Source organism: Calypte anna, chromosome 2 (genome assembly GCF_003957555.1).
Source record: "Calypte anna isolate BGI_N300 chromosome 2, bCalAnn1_v1.p, whole genome shotgun sequence".
In the NCBI taxonomy this organism is placed as follows: domain Eukaryota; kingdom Metazoa; phylum Chordata; class Aves; order Apodiformes; family Trochilidae; genus Calypte; species Calypte anna.
The window spans coordinates 54,309,769-54,332,685 of NC_044245.1; the positions used below are offsets into that span (position 1 = coordinate 54,309,769).

The following is a 22,917-nucleotide window of genomic DNA, read 5'->3' on the forward strand; positions in this document are numbered from 1 at the left end:
CTGCTGGCACGAGCCTCTCAGTCCTGCTTGGAGCCTCTTTGGAGGTTATAAACCAACATGCAGGTTGCTTTGATAGAAGCCAGGCACCTTTTCCAGGAGCCAAAACTCACTGGAAGAGCCAACCTACTTTAGATATGGCCTCAGTTGCTCAGCAGAGCTTCTGTAAAGGAGCTGGTCAAAAAAGGGAGAGGATTTTTTTTTTCCCTGACACATTTTGGTCACAGCCAGATTCGAGATTATTAGAGGCAGTGAAATTTCCACATTCCTTAAGATCTGGCCCTACCTCCTGGAGCCTGGAAGAGAATTAAAAAAACCCCAAGTCCTGGGAATGCAGGACACGTGCCTGGGCCCGTAGGATCAACTGCATCAGTTGATTTACTCAGCTCCTTAAAAACCATCCTCTCCCCTCAGCCCAGCAGAGATCCCATCGCAGCCCCCCAGCCTCTGAGCCCCCCTAAGCTGGGCTTTGCCATAAAAATTTTGCAGTAAGAGGCTGGGATGCAACATACAGAGTTACATAGATATTTTTTATGTGCATGAGGTGTCCCCTTCACATGGAGGCTCCCTGGATGCGGTTGTACAGATGATTCTTGCACTCCTCAAGTGTTCTGGTACAACTTCATTTGACCAATTGCTACCTAACACCCACATTCCACTCTCTTACAAAGCAGTTGTAATTTTATGATGTCATCATCCATCTGCTTCTTGATACAGGGTCTTGTTACCATTACTTACCTATAAGGCCAGATAAAGGGAGGGTTTCACAGGCATTTTGTAGGGTTTGGGATGCTGGTGTTGCCTCAGGAGTCCAGGAGTACCCTTTATACTTCAGGGTGAGTGTTGTCTTTCTTGCAATGTGATGGGGTCCAAGGGAGCATTCAGTGTAAAAAGTAAAATAATACCTATATACATGAAGTGTGTACATACTGTGTATATATAAAGTATATACTGTGTATATAAAGTGTATACAATCGAAAAATCATAGAAGTGTTTCAGTTGGAAAAGAACTTTAAGATTAAAGTCCAAGCGCCCATCACTAAAACCATGTCGCCAAGCATCACATCTCCAACACATCTCTAAACACCCCCAGGGATGGTGACTCCACCACTTCCTTGGAGAAACCTGCTCCAGTGCCTGACTACCCTTCCACTGGAGATTTTTCCTTCCCTAATGCCCAATCTAAACCTGCCCTGGGACAACCCGAGGTAAAGCCCTCTTCTTCTGTCACTTGGCTCAAGACACCAACCCCCACCTCGCTACAACAACCCCCCCATCAGCCATGACATCCCCCCACACTGCTATTGACCCCTCCCCCCCAACTCTTCCCTCACACCGCTTACGCGGGACGTCGCGCGCTTTTTGTCTTTCATTTTTTGCGTTCGTGACGTCACCAGACCCCCGTACGACGTGTGGCGGCAGCCGGCGCGGCGCGAACGGGGGCGTGGATGGGGGCGCGGCCAAGAGACGGGGGGCGGGAGGATGCCTCCTCCTCTTGGTCCACGCCCCCGGCGTGGACGGGCGCGGCGGGACGGAGCCATCGGAGGGGCCGGTAGTGCCGTGAGACCGGCGGGAAGGAGGAGGAGCAGGAGGAGAAGAAGAAGAAGGAAAGCGGCGGGGTCAGCCCGCTGAAGCCGGGCGGCAGGATGGAGAAGTACGACGACTTGGGTCTGGAAGCCAGCAAGTTCATCGAAGATCTCAACATGTACGAGGCCTCCAAGGACGGTCTCTTTCGGGTGGACAAAGCTGCCGGCAACAACCCCGAGTTCGAGGAGACCAGGCGGGTCTTCGCCACTAAAATGGCCAAGATACACCTCCAGCAGCAGCAGCAGCAACAGGAGATGCTAATGGCCACCCTAAACGGAGGGGCCACCTTCAACCCCCCCCGGCCCAGCCCGCCACTAGCACGGGGTGCCAAGCCACCCCCAGCCTCCACCGCTGAGGGACCACGGGCCAGGCCGTACGATGGAGGGGAGCGTGGCTTCGGCGAGAGCGGGGTGCGTGCCGAGGCTCCCGGGAGCCAGGCCGGGCGCCGGAGCTGGGAAGCGGAGCCGGACAGGATCCCCAGGGCCGGGGTCTCACGGGCTGGCGTGGGGCACGGGGAGCAGCGTGCTGGCAGTCCCGGTGACCCCCAGCCCTGTGGGCAGCAGAACGGCGGCGAGAGTAGGCGGGGCAGCGGGGAGCAGAGGTCCTCCTCCTTCACACACGCCTGGACCCCGCAAGCACCCTTGGCGGGGACGGAAGAGGGGGCCCCGGGGGCCCCGGCACAGCAGAGGTCCTCCTCCTTCTCAGCCTCCTCGGTGCAGCCTGCCCGGGGCTTTTCAGGCCCTTCTGAGCCCTGCGGTCCCCGGGCTGGAGGAGATGGCATCCCTCTGTGGTACCAGGGGGCCCCGCACTCTTTCCCCCCCAGCTCCCTGCCCGCCGCCCCGAGCACCACAGCTTACGCTGGCCCAGCTGGCCACTTCGTGGCCCACGGTCAGAACCACCGGCCCAACGGCAGCGGCACCGGCCCTGAGCCACCGGGCTCCTCACGCTCGGCCTCGCACAGGCCGACAGCTCCGGATCCTCCACAGCCGCCTTTCCCCGAGGGCATGAGTGCACCGCGGTCGGACAGCAGGCACCCCGAGAGCTCCAGCACGGCAAAGGTGAAGCTGCCCTGCCAGACACTCCTTCCGCAGCCGGAGCAAGGGCCATCGGCGGCCGAGCTGAAGCTGGAGGCACTGACCCAGCGCCTGGAGCAGGAGATGGATGCTCGGCCGAAGGCTGATTACTTCGGTAAGGAGCCGGACCGCGGGTCGGCGTGAAAATGTTTCGTTGCCAAGTGTCACTGCAGGGGTTTGCACCTGCAGGGTTGTGTGTCCCTGTGTGCCTGCTTGGTTGTGCTTTTGCAGTTGCCTGGGGAGGGGTGCGCTTGTGTGTGTTGTTACTTAACTTTTGTTTCTTACAGTTCTTCTCCGTGATGCTTTATTTCTTAAATCTGACCTCTTGAAGCAAGTGATAGTGTAGCCTCTTTGGGGAGGACAGCTCTGAGAAAAATCTGGAGCAGCATCTTTTCAAGTGCCCTTAGTAGCCGGCAGGGAGGCACTTAACTTTTCTTGACAGTACTCCTGTTTCTTCCGTATCTTAAAAGCGTGTTTGTGGCCCGACCACGTGTGAGCAGGAAGGCTTCAGCCTGCGGAGGAGTCACGCCTGTGTATGGTGCAGGCATGGAGGATGGTGCTGAGCTTGGGGGGGAGGCTGTTGCAGGCATCCCTCGGCATGAACCTCCTTGTGCGGGGGGGCCACAGCCGGTTGTGCTTGCAGCATGCCTTGAAGAAGAGGTGCTTGAGGATGGGAAGGTTGATTGTGTCCCAAACTTGTCAGGATTTCCCCTTGCCCCCCAGGCGCTGGTCCCCGTCATCTCTGAAAGGATCAGTGCGTCCTGAAGATGGCAGAAAAACAGGCGGTAGGCACATTCCTCCCTAAATCTTGGGTGGGTGAGTAGGTCAGACTGCCACCAGACGTTATTGCCAGTGCTTGGCAGTGGAAAGGGACCGCTTACATGTGAGGATCTCCCAAAGGGAATGGTAAATGTCCTGCTGGATTAAACTGATTTACTGCCTCGGGATGGCAGGAGGTCAGGGGCAAATGGAGCGTTTCCTTTCCCTGCCACGCCACTTTGCAGTTTAATAGCAGATGAGATAATTCAGCTTTTGGGAGAAGGAAGCCTGGCGTTGCTGGGAAGGCTGAGAGCTCTGTGGTTAACTGGTGACCAGAGCAGGTCTGGTGTATGGATTTTCCTCATGATTTGAGACCTGTGGTCCCAGAGTAGAAGCAGGGACAGGGGACAGATGGAACTCTCCAACCTGGTGCAGAGTTATGGTTTGCATCTCAGGCTGCACAGGTGCTGTTGCACAGGGTCCTGTCAGGTGGGGTCAGTGGTTGACTGAGTGGTGGTCTGCACACTCAGAAGCAGTCCCAGGCTTCACTCCAAGCTTCGGGAATGTAGCTGGAGGGACCACCGAGTGCTCAGTTGCAAATTGCATAACAAAATGTGTTTCTTGGCATCAAGCAGTGGTACTCACCCCCAGAGGGCTGTGCTGGGATTGTGTCTCTCAGGATATGAGACTGGATTCAGCTCTGTAGTGGGGCAGAGACATTTTTGTTCAGTGTCAGGAAAGTGATGCTACAAATTGCTGTAGTTGGAGCATTTTGGCCTGAAAATGTGTTTGGGTGCTTTCTGTCCCTTTGGGGCAGCACACTATTTGAATGAGCTCAGGGAGCCTTGTGGAGGGCTGAACACTCTGACAAGGCGCTGATAATGAAGGTTGGGAAAGCAGTCTTGTGGGAGTCAGTGCTCCAAAATAGGAATATTTTGCTGGATGTAGCATTTAGCTCCACTGGAGAGATATCCAGGGGTCTCTGACAGACCCTGCTGGATGCATCTTCCCTTCATGGTGCAGGCAAACCAGCTGGATCACACCTCACCCCAAATGGGCATGGGGTGAGAAAACAGAGGAGGATGGTCATTGGCTAGATATTTTTTTTTATGTTTTTGTCACAAAATAGGCAGTAGTGCCAGGGGGAGGCTTTCAGCCCATGGGAAATCTGTAGTAGCAATAGTAATTCTGGCAGCATGGAGAGTCCTGCTGGTAAGGTGGGTGAGTTACCCAAGAGCCCTGGGGGGGGGAGGAGAGGTGTAGGCTGCCTGTTTCCCAGCGAGGTCTTTTGATGTCCTCCTGTCTGTTGGTTTTATACCAGGGCATGTAGTGTCTGAGAAATAGGGGAAGAAGGAGAGGTAGAAGGAAAAATGAAATGCTGCAGTCATGGCAGTGGAAAAAGTAATGTTTTGTGGAGCCTGCATTCTGTGAGGAAGGCTCAACGGAGCTGCCCTTTGGAGGAACATGGAGGAAGAAAGAACAAATAGCAAGGTGTTTTAATTATATGCCTCCTCCCTCTTTCTTTCTCACTTTTTTTTCCAGTTTTCCACAGTTACTTTCTTTGGAGGAGTAAAGAATACAGCTGGTTCTTTGAATCTGTCTTTGCTATGCCATAGCCTCAAGCTGGCAAACTTTAGGATGGAAAATAAATACTATTATGCAATGGTGATAAGAAGGATCAACAGTGTGCTTTGTTGCAGTCTTTCCACCAGTGAAGGGAAGCTTAATGCAGCAGCTTTACAGTGTATGGGAGCCAGGAAATGAAACTAAGACTGTGCAAATGATCAAAGTGTGTTATCAAAAATGCTCTCATCTGTCCTAATTCTGCGTGCTGTTTTTATAACAAGGGGATTTTTTTAACATGACACTGTCTGTCTTGGTAACATAGATTTTTTCAGTGTGTCTCAGTCTGGATCATGTGTTTCTCATGAACAATGTGATTGCAGCAAAGGAGCTGCTTTTTCCTTCACTACGTGAAAATGGATGTAAATTAGAGTCCATAAAAGGGTAAGTAGGCATAATGTAGGTAGGGTGCTCTGCTGAGGAGTGACAGACAGACTGGTTATCTGTCAGCACCAGCTTGCTGTACAAAATCCATTTGTCTGCTCAGAGTGTGAGCATCAAATGAAAGGAAAGAAGCAAACAAAGCCAAGAATTTTCTTGTTTAAATAGTGGCTTATGTGTGACCACCGTGGGCTGCAGGTGTCTCTGGAGGAATTTGTGTTCTTCAATAGTGCTTTTGAAGTGCTGACTTGATTTATGTGTGCTGTCAAGGAGGACTTAGGGAGTTTCAGGTATCATCCAGGTCTTAACGCTTAGGGAGGAAAATCTTAAAATTGCTTCCTGGAGAGGCTGATTCCCACTGCAGTAGAGAAGGAGCCCCAGGTCTCAGGAGGGGCAGCTGGAAGCCAGCTTTGGTTGTATTTGGATTTTTGGTTTACCATATCCAGGGAGCATCCGGGAACAACATGCCGTAATCCCATGGGTTTTGTAGGGCTGCCAGGAAAAAAAAAACCAAAGCCCAAAAAACCAACAACAAACCAAACAATAATATTAATTAAATAGGAATGATTGAGGGAGTTGTGACCCCTCTGTTAGCATCACCCACTGCAGATGTTGCAGGTTAGGTGAGGCAGCACCATCCTGCTGACTGGTGCTGGAGGAGTTTTCAGGTGAGAGCTGGGCAAGTGCACACCAAAACAAGCATCTGCCTGTGCTGTCTGGAGGTGACCTGGTAGGGGACAGCCCTGGCTGAGATGGGAGTCTGCAGGAAGGTTTTGCTATTCATTTTAGCAAACCCTGTGGTACCCTGCAGTAACATGGTCTGTTGGCACGGATGGGTGCTTTTAGAGATGTAACTTTTAGCATTACATTTTTACTAGTGCTTATTTCAAATAGCTAGATGGAAGTCTCCATCTGATGAGGACTGTCTACACCCTTACCAAGACCTTTTTTAAAAACAGCTTTTATAAATGGTTTTCTTGTTATAATCATTTGTTAGGGGTTGAGATCTGGCTTCCTCCCGTATTATTACAGGTATTTTAGGAGGGCCCAGGCATCTTGTTTTGCAGAAAATTGCTGGGATGCTTCCCAGCATTCAGACAGAGAAGATCTTGCAGTGAAATCTGCAGATTTTTTTACCCCTTGGAAGGAGCAGAGCAGTAGCCAGGTTGCTGAAACCCAGTAGAGACCTGGAAGCCCAGCACCTTTGAAGGGGTATGACCAGCTCAAAGGGCAGCAGTGCTCTATCCAAGTCTTGTGCATAGTGAAGTTAAGCATTTCACTGCTGGCAGAGCCACAGTTCATTTGTACATACCTGCAGGGTTTACCAAACCCTGCTGCTGGTGGTGCACCAAGATGCTTCCCTGGCCATGAGGATAATTTCAGAGCTTCTGAGTGGAGCATTCCTGTTTGAAATGAAAGTTCTTTTCAGTTTTGTTTTGTTCGTGGGTGGTGATAGCTGTCTTGTTTCCCCTGGGAGCAGAGGCATCCCTCACTGCCTGCTCCTGGGGGAGCACTGTGGCTGCAAGGAGATGACTGCCTTCAGCAGAGAGGAGCAGGGTCCTGGTGGAACAAGGAATGCTGGAAGGATGGTGACACGTGGAGTAGTGAATGTGTGCAGATTGCAAAGCTTATCTCACTGCAAGGAACCAAGCAAATAAGTGTTTGCCTGGGATATGGCTCTTCAAGATTGCAGCAGTGTGTGTGTCTCCTCCCTTCCTCTTGGGAGCTCAGCTGGGTTTGCAAGCTAAGGGAAAATGTACAGAAGGGAAAGAAAAGTGGGGGCTAAAAGGACTCGGGAGCCTCATTCATTTGGCACTGGAATTAATGTAATCTCTGACATACTGATGTGAGTTTGGTGGCATTTTTGTACTTTGCTGACAGTGCATAACTGTGAACAGTAAAGTCTGGAGGGTCAAGAACCTGGCTTGCAAAAATGGTTGAGCTCTGTGGTTGTTTGGGCAGGGAGTAGCTCTACATCTTTGCTACCACTGAGTGACAACCCCGTCACCCAGTGGTGAACAGGATTACACTGCCAGGTCTTCCAGACAGTTGATCTCACACGAGCTTCCAAATGTCCTTGAAATCAACTCTCAAGCAAGTGTGATTGCACAATAATGGGTAACAGCACAGTGGGGCACACAACAATTGTCTTGGTTAAGGTGAGCCACAGTGTGATGGCATCAGGTTCTGGGGAAGGTCTGAAGTAAACCTGAAGAATTTAGCATGGGTATGACAAGGTGAAGTCTTTTTTTTTTCCTGCCTATAGTGTTTGAAAAATGTGTGTGTAAGTGGAGGACTTGGTTCCCCTGTAATAAATAGGTGGGTCAGGAACACAGAAGCTGTATTCTGCCAGGCGACAGCAGGGTCTACTTTTGGATTAGTTGCCTGCGTGTCTGGGCAGATGGGAAAGATGATACCAGAGATATTTACATGCAAAGGCTCTAGTGGTTTCTTCCAAATGCAACTGAGGGTTCTTCAGCATAAATCCAGACTCCTGTAAAGAAGGGGGCAAAACACAGTTACTCATGTTGGAGAAGAGTCAAGCTAATCATGGAAATGTGGCTTGCATGGAGTAAGCGGAAGGTGAAGGACAGACATATTCCTCTGAGTGCTTTTTCTGGGTTAGCTACATATGCAGACATAAACAACCCCCTCCTGGCACTGCATTCCTCCTACCCAGTCCTGGATTGATGTAACAAGGAAATCTCACCATTGAAGTAGCACGGCAGCACTTTTCACCCTCTAAAAGTAAGCATTAGCCTTAGCAATGCCCACCAGGAACATGTGTAGAGAAACTTGGCTGTCCTGGCTGCTACTCAGAACAGGGATGCTGCTGAAAAGAAGGGGGATGCTGCTGGAAAGACCACACCATTGTGTTCTTGTTTTGCAGATAAGTGATGCCTGGCATGTGGAAATAAACCATACCAGCCAGTCCCAGAAAATGCTGATATTCAGCATGGTTTGCACTGAATTTTTAGCGAGCGGGGTATAGTGAGTAACTGAGCTCATTCTGATGAGTGTGAAATAGCAACACTTAGAGGAAAAAGCATCTCTGAAGTCTTTTGAGTCTGGCAGTAAGTAGGAATGCACTTGTTGAACTTGGAGGGTGGGACTGACATTTCAGACTGGGTGCCAGGCTCACTTTCATTTCTGAAAGCCCTCAAGGTCTGCAACAGGCCTGTTTGATCTTGTGAGCCGAGGCTGTTCCCAGTCATCTCCCTCCTTTGGGTTTGCAGTGTGGAGATGGAGCCCAGCGAGCTCCGGACCATGGCTCACAGGGCATGGTTTGGGTCCCAGCTCTGCCCCAAAGGTCCCTTTGTTCAGGCTCTCAGCTGCAGCACAGGCGGTTGCTTGCCGCATGATGCAAAAGGGAACAGAGATTTCTTTGTTGTCCGGGCCCAGGCTGCCATGCCGGCAGAAATTGAGCCGAAATCAGCAATTTCCATCCCTTTCCTTTTTCCAGATCTGGCTCCCATTCTGCCGGCGGGCTCCAGCATGAATTTACCGGTGCTGCACGTGGGAGGTGCTTTGGACTTGTCATCCTGGTGGCAAGAGAGAGAAGTCTTTTTCATTTCTCCCTAACAGTGCCCTAATAACATAATCTGAGGTTAAAAGCTGTAATATTGGAGAGGATATCTGCTCATACTGGTGCTTGCATAAGAGCTAGTTATGTGCAGGAAAGTGACCAAGTGCAGGAACTGGGCGTCTTGCTGAGCTGTGGCTGCTCAGGATCCCTCTGCTTCAAGCTGAGGACAGAGAATTTTTGCTAAAAGCTGCACTGTGCCAAGAAAATTACCCAGAGCTGCTGACTAGTGTCAGTGGCATGTGGGGCTGGACTGCTGCTGCTGACATTTTAACTCTACACTTTGGCTAGCAGAAAGCACACTCAGCATTGGTTTTGGGAAGCGGTGGTGGGAGCCGGCGTGGGGCAGGGTGCAGAGCCCGTTTTGTGGTGGGATGGGGTTGGAAGTCCTCCGGGCTGCACTGCTTCACACACACTGCCCTCAGCAAAAGGTATTGCTTTTTCCTTGCATTGCTTAAGCCTAAAGAACAGGATCATTGTGGCTGCAGGGAGCGAGCAGCAAAAAAACCCCCCCAAAAAAGCTAACCAAGAAGTGGAAAGCAAAAATCAATAAACCCCTCCTTTTTTTTGCCCTTTCAGGCCAGGTGTGCTGAGAGTCAGAGATGAAGGCTGAAGTATGTTGCTTAAAGTACATGGAAATATTATATTTGGAAGAAGCAAAGACTTATTTCTAGAATAATTCCAATTGCTACTGAGATTTAGTTGGCTTTCAAATAAGATTTAGCAGATACAAGTAAAAACATAAACTATACACAGATTTGCCAGCAGACCAGTTTTCAGTTGCCAGTCTTGTCACAGTACATCTATAAATATTTATGGCATGGCTGGTTATTACGTGGTGGGGTAATTTAGAACATTACAGTTTTTACAGACAACATTGTCAATTTATTTCAATATAATATTGTAGTAATGTAATGTAACAATTTAATATATTCTATAATTTTATTTTCTGTACTTTAAGGGCCTAAGTATTTAAAGAAGTGCACAAAAGGGTTAAGCATGTACCAATAGAAAGGGTGAAGGATGGTTTGGGTGGTCAAGGAGTGGGAGGTGGAGGACTGTTTGGGTAAGGTTGCAAGAGCGTGGGCAGCTCCTGCAAGATCCAGGATCTCTCCAGACTGTCTGTCCCTTTGAGGAAAACACAGGCAGTGCCTGGACTCTGAATCTGAGATAGGATATGCAGGAGACAGCAGAGGTAATTTCTGCCCTCTGTGGGATTTGTGTTAGGGTATTTTATAGCGTTTCTAGATGCCTGCCAGCATCTTTACCATGCAGTGCATCTGCCTGCAGATGCTGTGCCTTCTACCCTCCTGCCTCTTCCTCATATTCAGTGTCACCAGGCTGCCATCTGGAAAGGAGGAAATCAGAGCATGTTGGTTGGTGATTTTTTCTGGAGCAGACACTCATTGGCATGCAGAAGGGAAAAATGCAGAACTTCCAGTGTAATAAATACATCAGTTCTATAAAGAGCCCTGGTGGATGTCGTGGAAAGAAGGCTTTGAGCAGCAGAATCAGCAGGTAGCATGCTCTCAAAACTTTCCACTTGGCACCATTGTAGCTGGGAGGGAAATGTGTGAGGTAGCTGTTTGCTCTTGTGTCAGGAGAATGCACAGCATCTCAGGCTGCCACTGAATGTGTTCCTCAGAGAGTACATCCACTTGAAAAGCCAAATTTTCTTTTCCTTTTTCCTTTTTCCTTTTTCCTTTTTCCTTTTTCCTTTTTCCTTTTCCCTTTTTCCTTTTTCCCTTTTCCTTTTCCTTTCCTTTCCTTTTCCTTTTCCTTTTCCTTTCCTTTCCTTTTCCTTTTCCTCCCCTTTTCCTTTTCCTTTTCCTTTTCCTTTTCCTTTTTCCTTTCCTTTCCACTTTCCTTTCCCCTTTCCTTTGCCCTCTCCTCTCCTCTCCTCTCCTCTCCTCTCCTCTCCTCTCCTCCTTCTCTTTTCTCTTTTCTCTTTTCTCTTTTCTCTTTTCTCTTTTCTTCTTTTCTCTTTTTCTCTTTTTCTCTTTCTTCTTTTCTCTTTTCCTCTTTTCTCTTTTCTCTTTTCTCCCTTCTCCCTTCTCCCTTCTCCCTTCTCCCTTCTCCCTTCTCCCTTCTCCCTTCTCCCTTCTCCCTTCTCCCTTCTCCCTTCTCCCTTCTCCCTTCTCCCTTCTCCCTTCTCCCTTCTTCTTCTCATCTTGTCTCTTCCCTTCTTTTTTATTTTGTTTCTGTAATGTCTGCATGATTTAGTTTTTGCTTTCTTAAGAGGTTTCTTTCAATAAATAACCAAGATAAATGTGCCTGGTTTGAAAAGAAACAGCAAGTTGTGCTAACTTGGTGCCAGCCTGGTTGCTGGGGTGGGCCCAGGGCCAAGCTAGTGTTTCAGTTCAGGTCGGCTTGGGACAAAAGGGAGTAACTAATTACTCTCTGCAGCCTTCTCTCCAGGTTTGTGTCAGTTTGGACTCTGGCTCTGGGTTCAGTGGGAGTTGGAGCAGTTCTGTAACAGCTTTCAGCGCACTGATGGAGTGCACGCAGGCAGCCGCAGCAGGGAGAAGCCAGTCTGCTCTGAGGAAATAAAGTATCTGCTATTCAGCAGATGCTGCAAAGGGCTCCCGAGTATTTTTATGCCCATAGTGTGGAAACTGATGGCTACAGCTATTGGCTGCAGGAAGAAATTCTTAAACACGTTAACCAGCCTGGGACTGCCAGTGTGGTGCTCTCCGAGTTGGGAGTGACTTTTCAGGGCTGTCGTAAGGATGTTGGATTTCTTCCTAACTTTCACCAGACCTTTCCAATTACTCCAGAGCTTGTGGGGCCCCAAAAGAAGTGAAGTTTTGTTAACCACGGCGTGACTAAGGATCTCCAGCGGGATGGTGCTGTCCCTCTTCTTGGGACAGTAGGAGAGAGGTGTGACTGACAGGCACTTCCCCAGGGTGTTGGAGCAGTGGTGGAAGGAGGCCTGGAGGTGAAGTCACATCTACAGGGTCACTGAGGAACAGAAGTACAGTTTCTGTTTGGCCTCCACACTGCCTTTTTTGGGCAGATCCCAAACATGGATTAATATTGCTCATTCAGAGATAGTTAAAGGGTGATGCTGCTTTAAAATTTCTGAAGTGAACTTGCTTGATGTGTCATTTTCCCTGGACAAGGAATTTCTCTTCCCGGCCAATAATAATGGCTTTGGGCAGCCTCACTGAGTTTCTCCCTATAAGGTGGAGGAAGTGTGGCTCCTGATAGTGGGTGCAGTCAAGGGTGTGAAACTGTGTTGTCACTTCTTACTCTGTTATCAAAATAATTTTATGTGGAAATGAGGTGAGTTTTGAGAGACCTTAGGTGAACGCACAGCACTTAATGAACCTGCAGTGCTAAAGTTTTCCCTCTGTGGTCCCTCCCCACCACCACCACCATGCATCTGGCCTCTTGCCACCATTCCCAGCCCTGATCAGATAGGTCTGTGCCTGGAGGGTCTCAGTGGCTTCCTCTTGAGGTGGAAATCCTTATTCTAAGCTGTCTGCTTGGCTTGGGTTTCAAGTTGGAGCCCCATGTTGGGGGGGCAGTGCTGCTGGAAATGTGCTTGGCTGTTCTGCCAAGAGACTGAGCTGAACTGCTGAGCACAGTCATCTTCTCCCTCCTCTGGAACTCCAGAGCTTATCCTGATCTTTTGGTGATGGTGGTGGCAGGAAAGCCTGGGTGTGAGGAACAACTTGGACTCGCACCTGGAACAGCTTGCAGCCAGAAGCTGACCATGTGTGCTGGCCCTGACTCTCCTTCACCCTGTGGGCCACCTGAGAATCAACTCCCCTTGGTTGATGGTGCCGCCACCACCACGTATCCTCTCCTTAAAAATTACTGCTTTCTTGCCTTGTCTTGCTAGAAGAATGTTTGGCAGGATACATGGTCTGTAGGTAGTATGTATGATGGGTGTCTCTGTTCAGACATGGCTGACAGAGGAAAAAGAGGGAGGTGTCAGTCAGCCCAGCTCTGTTTGAATGGGAAGTCCTTAGGGCTTTCAGCAGATGTGAGCGAGGTCTGAAATCAATGACAATTTAAAGGGGCTTAGTAAAGATATGTGTTTTACTCACATCCTTTGCAACCAACAAACTTATTTTATGAAATAAGTAGCAGAGAATACTGGCCTGTGAACAGCCATGAGCAACACTTATTACCACCCAGGCTTCTGGAAAGGCCATCAAGTCATTTTAAATGTATATAAAGTTTTTGGGAATGCATGGGTGAAGGAAGGAGACGTCAGTGAAGACAAACAGGGCTGTTATTGTCTGGTTTACTTTTCTTTCAAAAGTCTTTTGCCATAAAGGTTTGAAGGCCACTGTTAAGAGCATCTCTTGGAGTGGGTGATGCTGATGTCACCTGTGTCTTGTGGCTACAATGAACCCACCTGGTCCTAAGCTGCTTAGCCACTGTACTGAATCACAGGTGTGGTCACCTAGCCAGTGACTCCTTCCAGCTCCTGCCTCTGACCTCTGTCTCCTTCTCTCTCTTCCAGGCACCTGTGTAAAGTGCAGCAAGGGGGTGTATGGAGCAAACCAGGCTTGCCAGGCCATGGGCAACCTCTACCACGATGGCTGCTTCACCTGCGGAGCCTGCAGTGAGTACCCCCTGCCTGTCCTGCTGCTGGTACCCTGGGGCAAACTCTTTGGGTTTAGGTGGGGGAAAAGAATGAGGTGGTTATTGAATTACCTGGAGTCTCCCACAGCTGGTGGTGGTTGCTGTTTGTTTTTGAAGGGATTCTTGCAAGGCATGTCTGAGCAATACTTTGGCTTGTGCTGGCGGTCTGCCTTCTGGTACAGGGGATGGTTGTTTTCATTCCTCAGCCTCTCCATTACAGCTGCAGGGTTGTGTTTTGAGGTGTTTTTTTTTTCAAAGTGGCAGTGAATATGCCTTGTCTGGCATTTAGGGTATTTTTACTCAGCACACCAGACTTTACAGCCATTTCGTGGATCCCAGGGAGAGCCGCTGGGTCAGCACCGTGCTGAAGGTGCAGGCAGGGTGCAAGTGTCTGCAGCAGGATCTGCCAGCACCAGAGACACCTTTTCACATGGACCTGCTGTACAGTCCATCTGTTCACAGCGTTTTAACTGAGTGTGTTCTCTTTATTCACTGTAATTGTTTTGCCCACCTGAGGGGACCTGTGGTGAAAGCCAAGTGCTTGGATGACCCAGGCTACACATCCTGCTTATTCTTTCTCTGGAAAAATGTAGCCATGCCCCAAGACGAAGGGCATGTCTCTGCCCACTTGCTTTCTGGTTATTGCAAGGAGGGAGCTGGTTATTGTGCCAGAGTTATCAGACCAGAGGAGCAGTAATGGTGAGCCCTGTGAAATCTGCCCTGTAAATGAAGCAAATAGTTCAGCCGGCACTGCTGAGCACCCTGCTGCTTGTCAGACCCACACATGGAGATTGCTGGAGCAATCTATAGATCTTCCTGAAAGGCTTTGCAAGGAGGTCCACGATGGAGTTGAGGTAAGAAGCAGGCAGCTTGATTTCAAATTGTGGCTGTGTTTGTAAGACAGTTGTGTTTTGATTTTAAGTTTAATTCTAGGGCTCGTAGTGTATTTTTAGAAGTGTGACTGTATATGTGGCATAAGTAAAGAAAACAGTAATCCTTCTGGATTTTGTATATATCAGTTTGGTTTTCCCAGATGAGCTTTAGGGTTTTTCTTCTGCATTCCATTTAGAGTTGTAAACTCTGTCAGAGCTGCGAGTGTTTTATTTGGAGCTGTAAAGTGAGAATAAATATAGAAAGGTGTGTGTGCTTTTTAATAATAGCTGAACTTTGAACTCTGCTCAACACCATCTGCCTTGCCTCACCTATGTTTTTAGTAGAGCACGTCACCAGCATCTGACTGGTGACGGGAAAACTAAAAAGAGAAAGCAGTGTTTGCTCGTGGTGGCAGTTTCCTAAAGGTTCAGAAGTCAGCAGCTCATTCTTTTCTTATCTGTTATAAATTAGTTTGAAATCTTCTCTCTGGCAAGGATGCTTGGCTGCAGCTGGGGCTTTGCCTCTGGGACCTCTTGCCCCCTGTGGTTGGGGAGCCTCCAAACTGCCCTTGAACACAAAGTTCCTGTTAAAAATAATATAGCTGTCTTGAATATCTAGAGTTACTACTGTGCAACTGGTGCTTTAGAAAGAAACTCTTTCAATCTTCCTTTTAGGGTGGATTTTACAATATTTACTTGGAGGCCAGTGCTAGGGAGATACATGTGGTTGCAGGGGTGTTAGTAGTTACTTCTGTTTGTGTTTGGTTAAAAAATAGCTTAGTCTCACTTCTAATGAGGTAGGTGTGTGAGAACTGAAAGAGTAGCTATTTGCTGCTTGTTCTAAAGGCAGCCCAATCCCAAGGTTTTTAATGCAAGACAAAAAGCTTTGGATAGCAAATAAGACTGGAAATATGGTATAAAGCTAAGTTTAGCATAGTGAAGCCCATTTTCTCTCTTCTCCATGCTCTGTCTGAGAAATCTCTTTGGAAATGTGCTGGAGCAAAAGGTTTCAAATGGAAAGTTAAAAAAAAAATAAAGTTAGTAAAAATGCTACTTAAAAAAAAAAAAAAAAGCTGGGCTAGGCTGACTTTCTGATTCATCAAGTCTCTTTACATTGCTGCTACTGAACTGATGCCTGGGGTGGTGCATGCCATCCCTGCACTCAGGGAGGAAATTTCATTAGCTTATGGTGTTGTTCAGAGGTTGGACTGGATGATCTTGGAGGTCTCCTCCAACCTAAAACATTCTGTGATTCGTTGAAGTCTACTCAATCTACTCAAGGGGAATCCCCCCTTTCACAGAGCGAGGCCTGGGGACTGCTGGCTGCAAGGCGGGTGAAGAGCATCAAGCCCTGTGGTTACTCAGAGCATGTGCCTCTCTGCAGGCTTGCTGTCATCTGTGTCTCTGCAATTAAATATGATGAGATGATTTTATCTGCTGGAAAAATAAATATTTATGTGGCTGGTGTCCTCTGTTTAGCTGCAAAACATGTCTTGAGCGGCCTGCGTGAAAACTCTGGTTTCCAGCTGAAAACTAAGTTGTGCTTTTAAGGTCCAGTGGAGTTCATCTTGGACACCATCCAGTACAGTCTTGTCTTGGTGAAATCAAGGTTACTTTTGATTTCAATCTTAAAATTTCTGCTGTGGTGAAACGCTGAATATCTTCACTCCAATAAATAAAATACACAGAATTACCTATTAAGGTAAAGTGTATTGTCCTCCAGATGGAATGGAGGTATTTATATCCACTGTACTGCTGTTTTCATTTAGTGAGACTACTAATTTTGCACATAGTTGGTTTTTGTGCCCAAATATGCATTAGTTTCCCAGACACAGAAAACTAAAAGGGTCTAAGGAGAGGAGGGGAGTTGATATCTCAATGGAGGCGAATTTCCTACACCCTCTGTTCCTGATATACATATGTTCAGATATAAATGAATAGAGTGATTTTTGAGTAAAGCTATACATATGTTACAGAGTTCAGTTGTCTGGAAAAATTGTACTGTTTATCTGAGCCATTGGCATGTAATGCAGGAAAATTTGGCTTAGAGGTCAAAACAACAGATTTAGAATGATTACTTTGGCATAAATGTCTCATTTATCTTGTTTGTTACAGGGCAGAGACACAAACAAGGCAGCTTGCAGCAGAGAAGGAGCTGAAAAAACTTTGGGCTCTTCCTGCATGTATTCCTGTAATGTATTGTGTTTGCTTCAGAGGAGGGCCACGCAAAAAAAAAAGTTCTTGAAACTCATATGGCTATTTCCTGAAAGCTTAAGGTGTCTGTTTCCATCTTGTTTGTTTTTTGGTTTTTTTTTTCCAGTTTGTTGAACAAACAGTTGTAGTTATCAAATGGTTCATTACACATTAACCAGTTAAGTTAACTCATCTGTTTAACCTCTTCAGCACACACAAAATGCAGGTGTTCCTGAATGTTGATATTTATTGTTTATGTAGTAAGGAGGCCTTATAAATTATATAGATTTAATTAGACAGCACCACTCTGACCTATTGTGGTGCTTTAGTGTTTTCTTTAGGATTCAGCCAGGCTTGCATCCGATTGTTGCAGATTGCCTGGAAAACAGGACTTTTTAGCTCTGCTGCCAATGTAATTTAGAGTGTGAGGGTCTTGAACTTGAGCCACTTGGTCCTCAGAGGAAATCTGAAAGCTAAAAAAGTACAAGGGAAGTGTCAGAGATGACTGTGGAGGAAATCAGTAGGCGAGGAAGGAAGTCAGAAAGAAAGAACTGATTGCAAGATGGTTTGAAGAGAGGGTTCAGTGTTGAACTGCAGCAGAAGGTCCAAATTGAGGACCAGATTTTGACTCACTATTACAAAGAGGTGGAAACCTTGCACATTTGCCAGATTACAGAATTCGACCTTTGCAACGTCAGTATTACTACATTATTTTTTTTTTTTCCCTTTTTGTAAGCTTACATCAATGTTGATGTCTGTGTAGGGGTAACAGCCTGCTCTTCCAGTGGCAGAGTTTGAAATAACAGGAGCAGGAGGTCTTTCTCCACCATCTGGGGATATATATGGGGTTTTGTTCAATATTTCATAATCTAGTTGTGTTTAGAGGTATCAAGGGTCATTGACTAAACGAGGTAGCTAAGGTATTGAAACAGCAGATCAGAGTGTATGCCTCTGCTTGGGCTCATTATTCCTGCTGCAGTGTTTATAAAGCATGGCTACTTCCAGCAATGCAGCCCTTGGTGTCTTTGGAATGACTACGTTGAATAAGCATACCCCACGTTGATATTTACCCCTGGAACAAGGCCATGTTTTTTATTTGTGTCACTAAATAACTTCAAGTAGAAACTCACCTTCTTTTTCAAGTGCAAATTAATCCCACGTTGCAGGACAGACAGCTTTGCCAAGTGAATTTCCTCACAGTGCATGTGTGTGTATGGGTATCTTAAGATGCAGAAACTGCCAGGTCTTCTACTAGAGAAAGAATCTGCTTCTTGTAATTGGATATAAAATCACTGTACTCATCAACACATAGCTCTTCAAAGCAGAGAATGCAAAGTACTCGTGATAATTCTTCCTCAGCATCCCTTTAATAAAATCGTCATGCAAGAGTCCAGGTAGTAAACAAGACAGTATTTTTTTTTAAATTTTTAAATTTTTTTAGCAAAAGCAGTCTCAAAAAAAATTCAGCCATGCCTGGCTTTACCCACAGTTTGGGGGACAGGGGAAGCATCAATGCGTATTTCCACTCCAGTCTAAATTGCTGCTTTGTCTTACTGACTTTTTGTCTTCAGTCTCATCTTGCTGGTGAGAAATCCCTGTTATTTGGCACACGAGGTATTTAGCTAGGATGAGAAATGTCAGGGCAGCTTTCATAGTGGGATGAGAGTGTTTGTTCCTCTCCTGGCCAGATTTCAGGGCAGTAATGCTTTGGGGTCTGAGCTGCAGGGGCTTTGGCATGGCCCAGGTGTCCTCAGTAGAGGTGTCCTCTTCCTCTGGGAAGAGTTCAGCTCACACACAGGAGAGGCAGTCAGGGTTTTATCAATATGCTTATGTTTTGAGGTGATGGCAGTGTGTTCAGTACTGGCTGAAACTCTGAAATCATTAGGACAATATGAGGAAAACAGTTGAAACCTTTAATACATTTCCAGACTTTTTTATTTTATGCCACCTTCAAAGTACGTTTGTTTGTTTGTTTTAAGTACAGGCATAGGATTAATTGTGCTGTAAAGATTTTAGGCGAGATCTTAAAGTGGTACTTATGAATAGTTTTCTGGGCAGTGTCTCAGTGAGCACGGTGGCCTTTACCACACCTAGAGAAGTTTTTAAAATGGTGTCTCATACAGTTTTGATACAGACCTATGTTCACCGAGGACACAGACATTGCCTCCCCCACCTTCCTTCTCTGAGTCTCTGTGTGTTTTGGTGACAGTCAGTGGGTGATGGGGTGGGAGGCCAGTTCCAATGGCTGCCTGGTTTTGGTGCATTTTGAGGAACAGGGCAATGATATCCAGAATGATGCTGAGCATGGCTGGTCTCTGGGTTGAAAATTGGTACCCCAGCAAGGACTCCCCAGACTATAGTGCTGTTTTCTCCTAGGGTGACTTTATCTTTCCTCTGACTTTTGAAGCTTCTAGGGGTTTTCCCTGAAAAGAAAATCATCTGAGCATGTTCTTGTAGCCGTTCGCCATCAGCAAGGGGGAGGTTGTGTGGCTTACTCTTCTTTCACATTGCTTCTCTTTGTGGAACCATTTCTGCCTTCACCTGTGGTTGCTTTGTTGTTAAGAGGTGGATGACCTTTTTGTACGTGTACCAGAGCATGTTTTTGCCCCTCAGGCATCACACCATTTTCTCAGGGGTTCAGTTTGGGTTTCTTTTTTTTTAATACTACCTTAAATGTATGATGAGAACACAGAAGACTTTTTTTTTCAGTTTTACAGTACAGCTTGTATAGTTGAGAAAGAGAATGAACATCTTTGTGACCACAGAGCTACTGTGTTTTAGCACAGTTCTGTCCAAGAGACATCCTATCCTCCTGCCCACGTTTTCACCAAGGTTTTGATTTGGCCCGGGGTGCCTGCTGTTTAATCACAGTCTGAATTTATCCAAAGCGAACGTGCAGTATCGAAGTAGCCCTTCCATGCAACCCCCGGTTCAAGAGTGATGTGGAAGTATTGATGCTTCTGTGTCAGACTGCATCCAGCTGTAATGGTGACCTACAGAAATTAGCACAGATGTCAGAAATTAAGTAGAGCCTCTCTGATGCTCAACCTAATGTGCTGTACACAGTAGCACACTGTGCTGCCTGTCAGCAAAGTCAGCATCCATAGATCCGTGTGCTGCTCCATAACCACGTGTGCTGGCCAGGCAGCAGTGGGTCTCCTGTGCTGATGAACTGTGGGCAGCAGAGACATCTGAGTGGTACAGGGGAGCTGAGACCTCTGGGCTCTGCCAGTGCCTGATGTGCTGCCAGCAGGGTGTGCATGGACCAGAGTAGGTTCTTTGATCCAAACCCCCTCGTACTATGTGGGATAAAATGAAAACCAGAGGAAGGACTGCAGCCTGGGCCAGAGTCACCCAGGGCTGAGGAGGAGCTTGTTTTGATCCTTAGCAGCTAGACAGACAGTGTTTACAGTCCCATTACTGTGTCAGGAGGTTACACCCAGCAAATTCAGCAACTGAAATCCTTTTGTATTTGACCTGCAGTTAGTCATCAGGTGTCCACATTTCTCTTACAGCTGTGGTACTCTAAGGACTGATTTGTGTAATGCCAGAAGCCTGGGATTTTCAGTGTGAAAGGGACCCAGGAGCAGCTTCCAGTCTGCAGTGATTCTTTCTCACCTGCTGTGCAGGCACCACAGGGAGCTCCATGGTGGTTAGATAAGTGAGCTGCACACTGCCTCCCCAGCAAGGTGGTGTTCTGGTCATGCATCTCCATAGAGCCCTGGGATTCCTGTACTATAACATGCATTGAGAGCAATATCATCTTTGAACATGGGGTTGTGACCCCATTGTCCTTTTAATAAAGAACGGAAAAGCAACTTCAAAAGAGAAAGTTGGGTCGATCTCCTGAAGAAGCAAATGATATCTCTGCCAGCATCCTCTTTGGGCCATTGCTAGTCCCTGGTAAACCCTTCTCTGTATCAACTTCAAAAGGAGAAAGCTGTCATTTGAAAAAAAAAAAAAATAAAAAAATAAGATGGACAAAAGCACCAGCATCCTGGAAGTGCAGCCTGTTGTTATGCCTATTATCAGCTGCTAAGCAAAATGTGTTGATTTTAGCACAAAGGCACTAGTGACTAAACTTAAAATATTCTGAAACCAGTGCTTAAGTGACCTCAAGGTCATTCTGAAGCTCCCGCAGCTAAACAGATCAGACAGACGTACTAGGGATGAGCAGAACATAAAAGCATGAGGCTCAAATCTCCTGTCAGGAAGAAGAACAAGAGATCTTGTAACAACGAAGGAAGATGGTAGGGCTGAAATGTGAAAGAATTTTAATAGTCTGACTTTTTTCAGATGAAAGACCAGCTAAATTCACAGTTAAGTGGAAGTGAAAGTGAAATATGGTCAGGAGCCAGCAGCTTAAGACATGTAGTAAATCAATTGATTCTGAAAGCAAAAAGCCACACACTAATGTTCCTGGGTTTATCAGAGGATGTCATCACTGTCGTCATCATGATGCATATTTAAAGTAGGCAGTGATCAGTATATGATTCCTTATATGCCATTTAATTCTCAATCCCTCCTTGCAGTGACACTACCTTGTTCAAGCAGAGTCTGTGCCAGCCTCTGCAGGGCATACAATCAGAGGTATTGCTTCTGTTTAATGTAAGGTGCTGTCCTGTGGCATGGAGCTCAGCACAGGGGCAGAAGCTGCTGGTGCCCTGCTCTGCACTGTGGGACAGTACCAGCATGGTTTGGTTTACTGGTTTGCCTGCAGCCAGAACATGCATTTCCCAGCTCCTCTGGGAGTGCAGCCTGGGGAAGTGAGCTTTTCCTGCATCTTGCTTTCCCATATGCATGATGAGGAGATGCTTCCTCACCTCAGAGGGGTTGTGGAAGGAGAAGCCCATCCTTATGTGGGCGGGGGGAGGCTGATACCAGCAGCAGCAGAAGAAATTTGCCATGTTTGCATGCACTGCTCCTGGGACGGCTTCAGGGGTACCTGGTTTGCCTACAGGAAAGCTGGGGTAGGGCTTTTTATATGGGTGTGTAGCAAGAGGACAAGGGGAAATGGTTTCAATGTTGAGGAGGGGAGATTTAGGTTGGACATTAGGAAAAAATTCTTTCCTGTGGGGGGTGGTGAGGCACTGGCACAGGTTGGCCAGGGAAGTTGTGGCTGCCCCCTCCCTGGAAGTGCTCAAGGCCAGGTTGGATGGGGCCTTGAGCAGCCTGGTCTAGTGAGAGGTGTCCCTGCCCATGCAGGGGGGTTGAAACTGGATAATCTTTAAGGTCCCTTCCAACCCAAACCATTATGTGATTCTAACTACTTGTGCTTTGGGCAGATTTCCATTTACACTTCTGCCAGGGGCTTAAAGTTGTAGAGGGGAGCTTAAATTAGTCAAAGTGGCTGCTTCTTCCCTAAAGAAAGTAATTATATCACCCCTCATCCTTTCCCTCCAAATGCATTGGGTGTCAGCACCTCTTCTTCATGGGCCCATGTAATACTAGCAGCCAAATTATAAATCCTGTGTAAAGGGGTTGATCCCTCTGCTGAACAAGCTTGCAGCAGGAGCCCAGAAACAGAGCACCTGCTGTGGCATCTTCTCTGAAGGTCTGTTGCCATCAATCTTAACCTGCCAGTGTCACAGGGTTAAAAATACACTGGGTACAGAATGGCCAGTAAACGCTGGTTTTGTCACCGTGAAAGAATGACACGGTGGCAGTGACCCAACCCTCATCCCTTCTGCTGTGACGGCTGCTGCATGTGCGGTGGCCATCGTCCAAAGAAGTGTCTCCTCATTGCATGGCTCCATGCACATGTTCTACCTCACTGCTCTCAGTTTGTCTTTAAGGAGAGACACTGCAGGTGAAAAGATGCTTGGGCACCTGCCCATTGTGTGAAACTGGAGCCTCTGCTACCATATAATTTAAAATCAAAGTTAAATGTGGGGTTTTTTTGTTTGTTTGTGGTTTTTTGTTTGTTGGTTTTTTGTTTGGTTTGGTTTGGTTTTAGGAGTGATAAATCCCAGTGCTGTATTTAAATCAGCAGGTGGCTTTCAGGGGTACTTCTTGCTGCATTAGACTTGTTGACTTGCTTAGTCACAAGGGTGCTTAGCTGACAAGGGTGCTGCTCATCATAGGTGTCCCCGTGCCTCTCCTCATGCCCCTCAGGAACTGGGTCCCTGTGACTGCCACTGAGCATGCCAGCTTTACCTGTGGGCAGGCAGGCACACAGGAGAGGTTATCAGGTGCAGATGCACCATGGGTTATGGGCCTCAAAGCTGGCACATCCAAGATTAGGTACTTT

At 47.3% G+C, this 22,917-nt stretch overlaps 1 protein-coding gene across 1 annotated transcript in view; it reads left to right on the plus strand.

The window, feature by feature from the left end:
• The first annotated feature begins 1,507 nt into the window (after positions 1 to 1,507).
• Positions 1,508 to 22,917, plus strand: part of LIMD1 (LIM domains containing 1) — a 35,886-nt gene continuing 14,476 nt past the window's right edge. The window contains exons 1-2 of the mRNA XM_030444849.1: positions 1,508 to 2,772; positions 13,481 to 13,582. Of these exons, the coding sequence (XP_030300709.1) occupies positions 1,644 to 2,772; positions 13,481 to 13,582 (1,231 nt within the window). The 5' untranslated portion in view covers positions 1,508 to 1,643. The remainder of the gene's footprint in view (positions 2,773 to 13,480; positions 13,583 to 22,917) is intronic.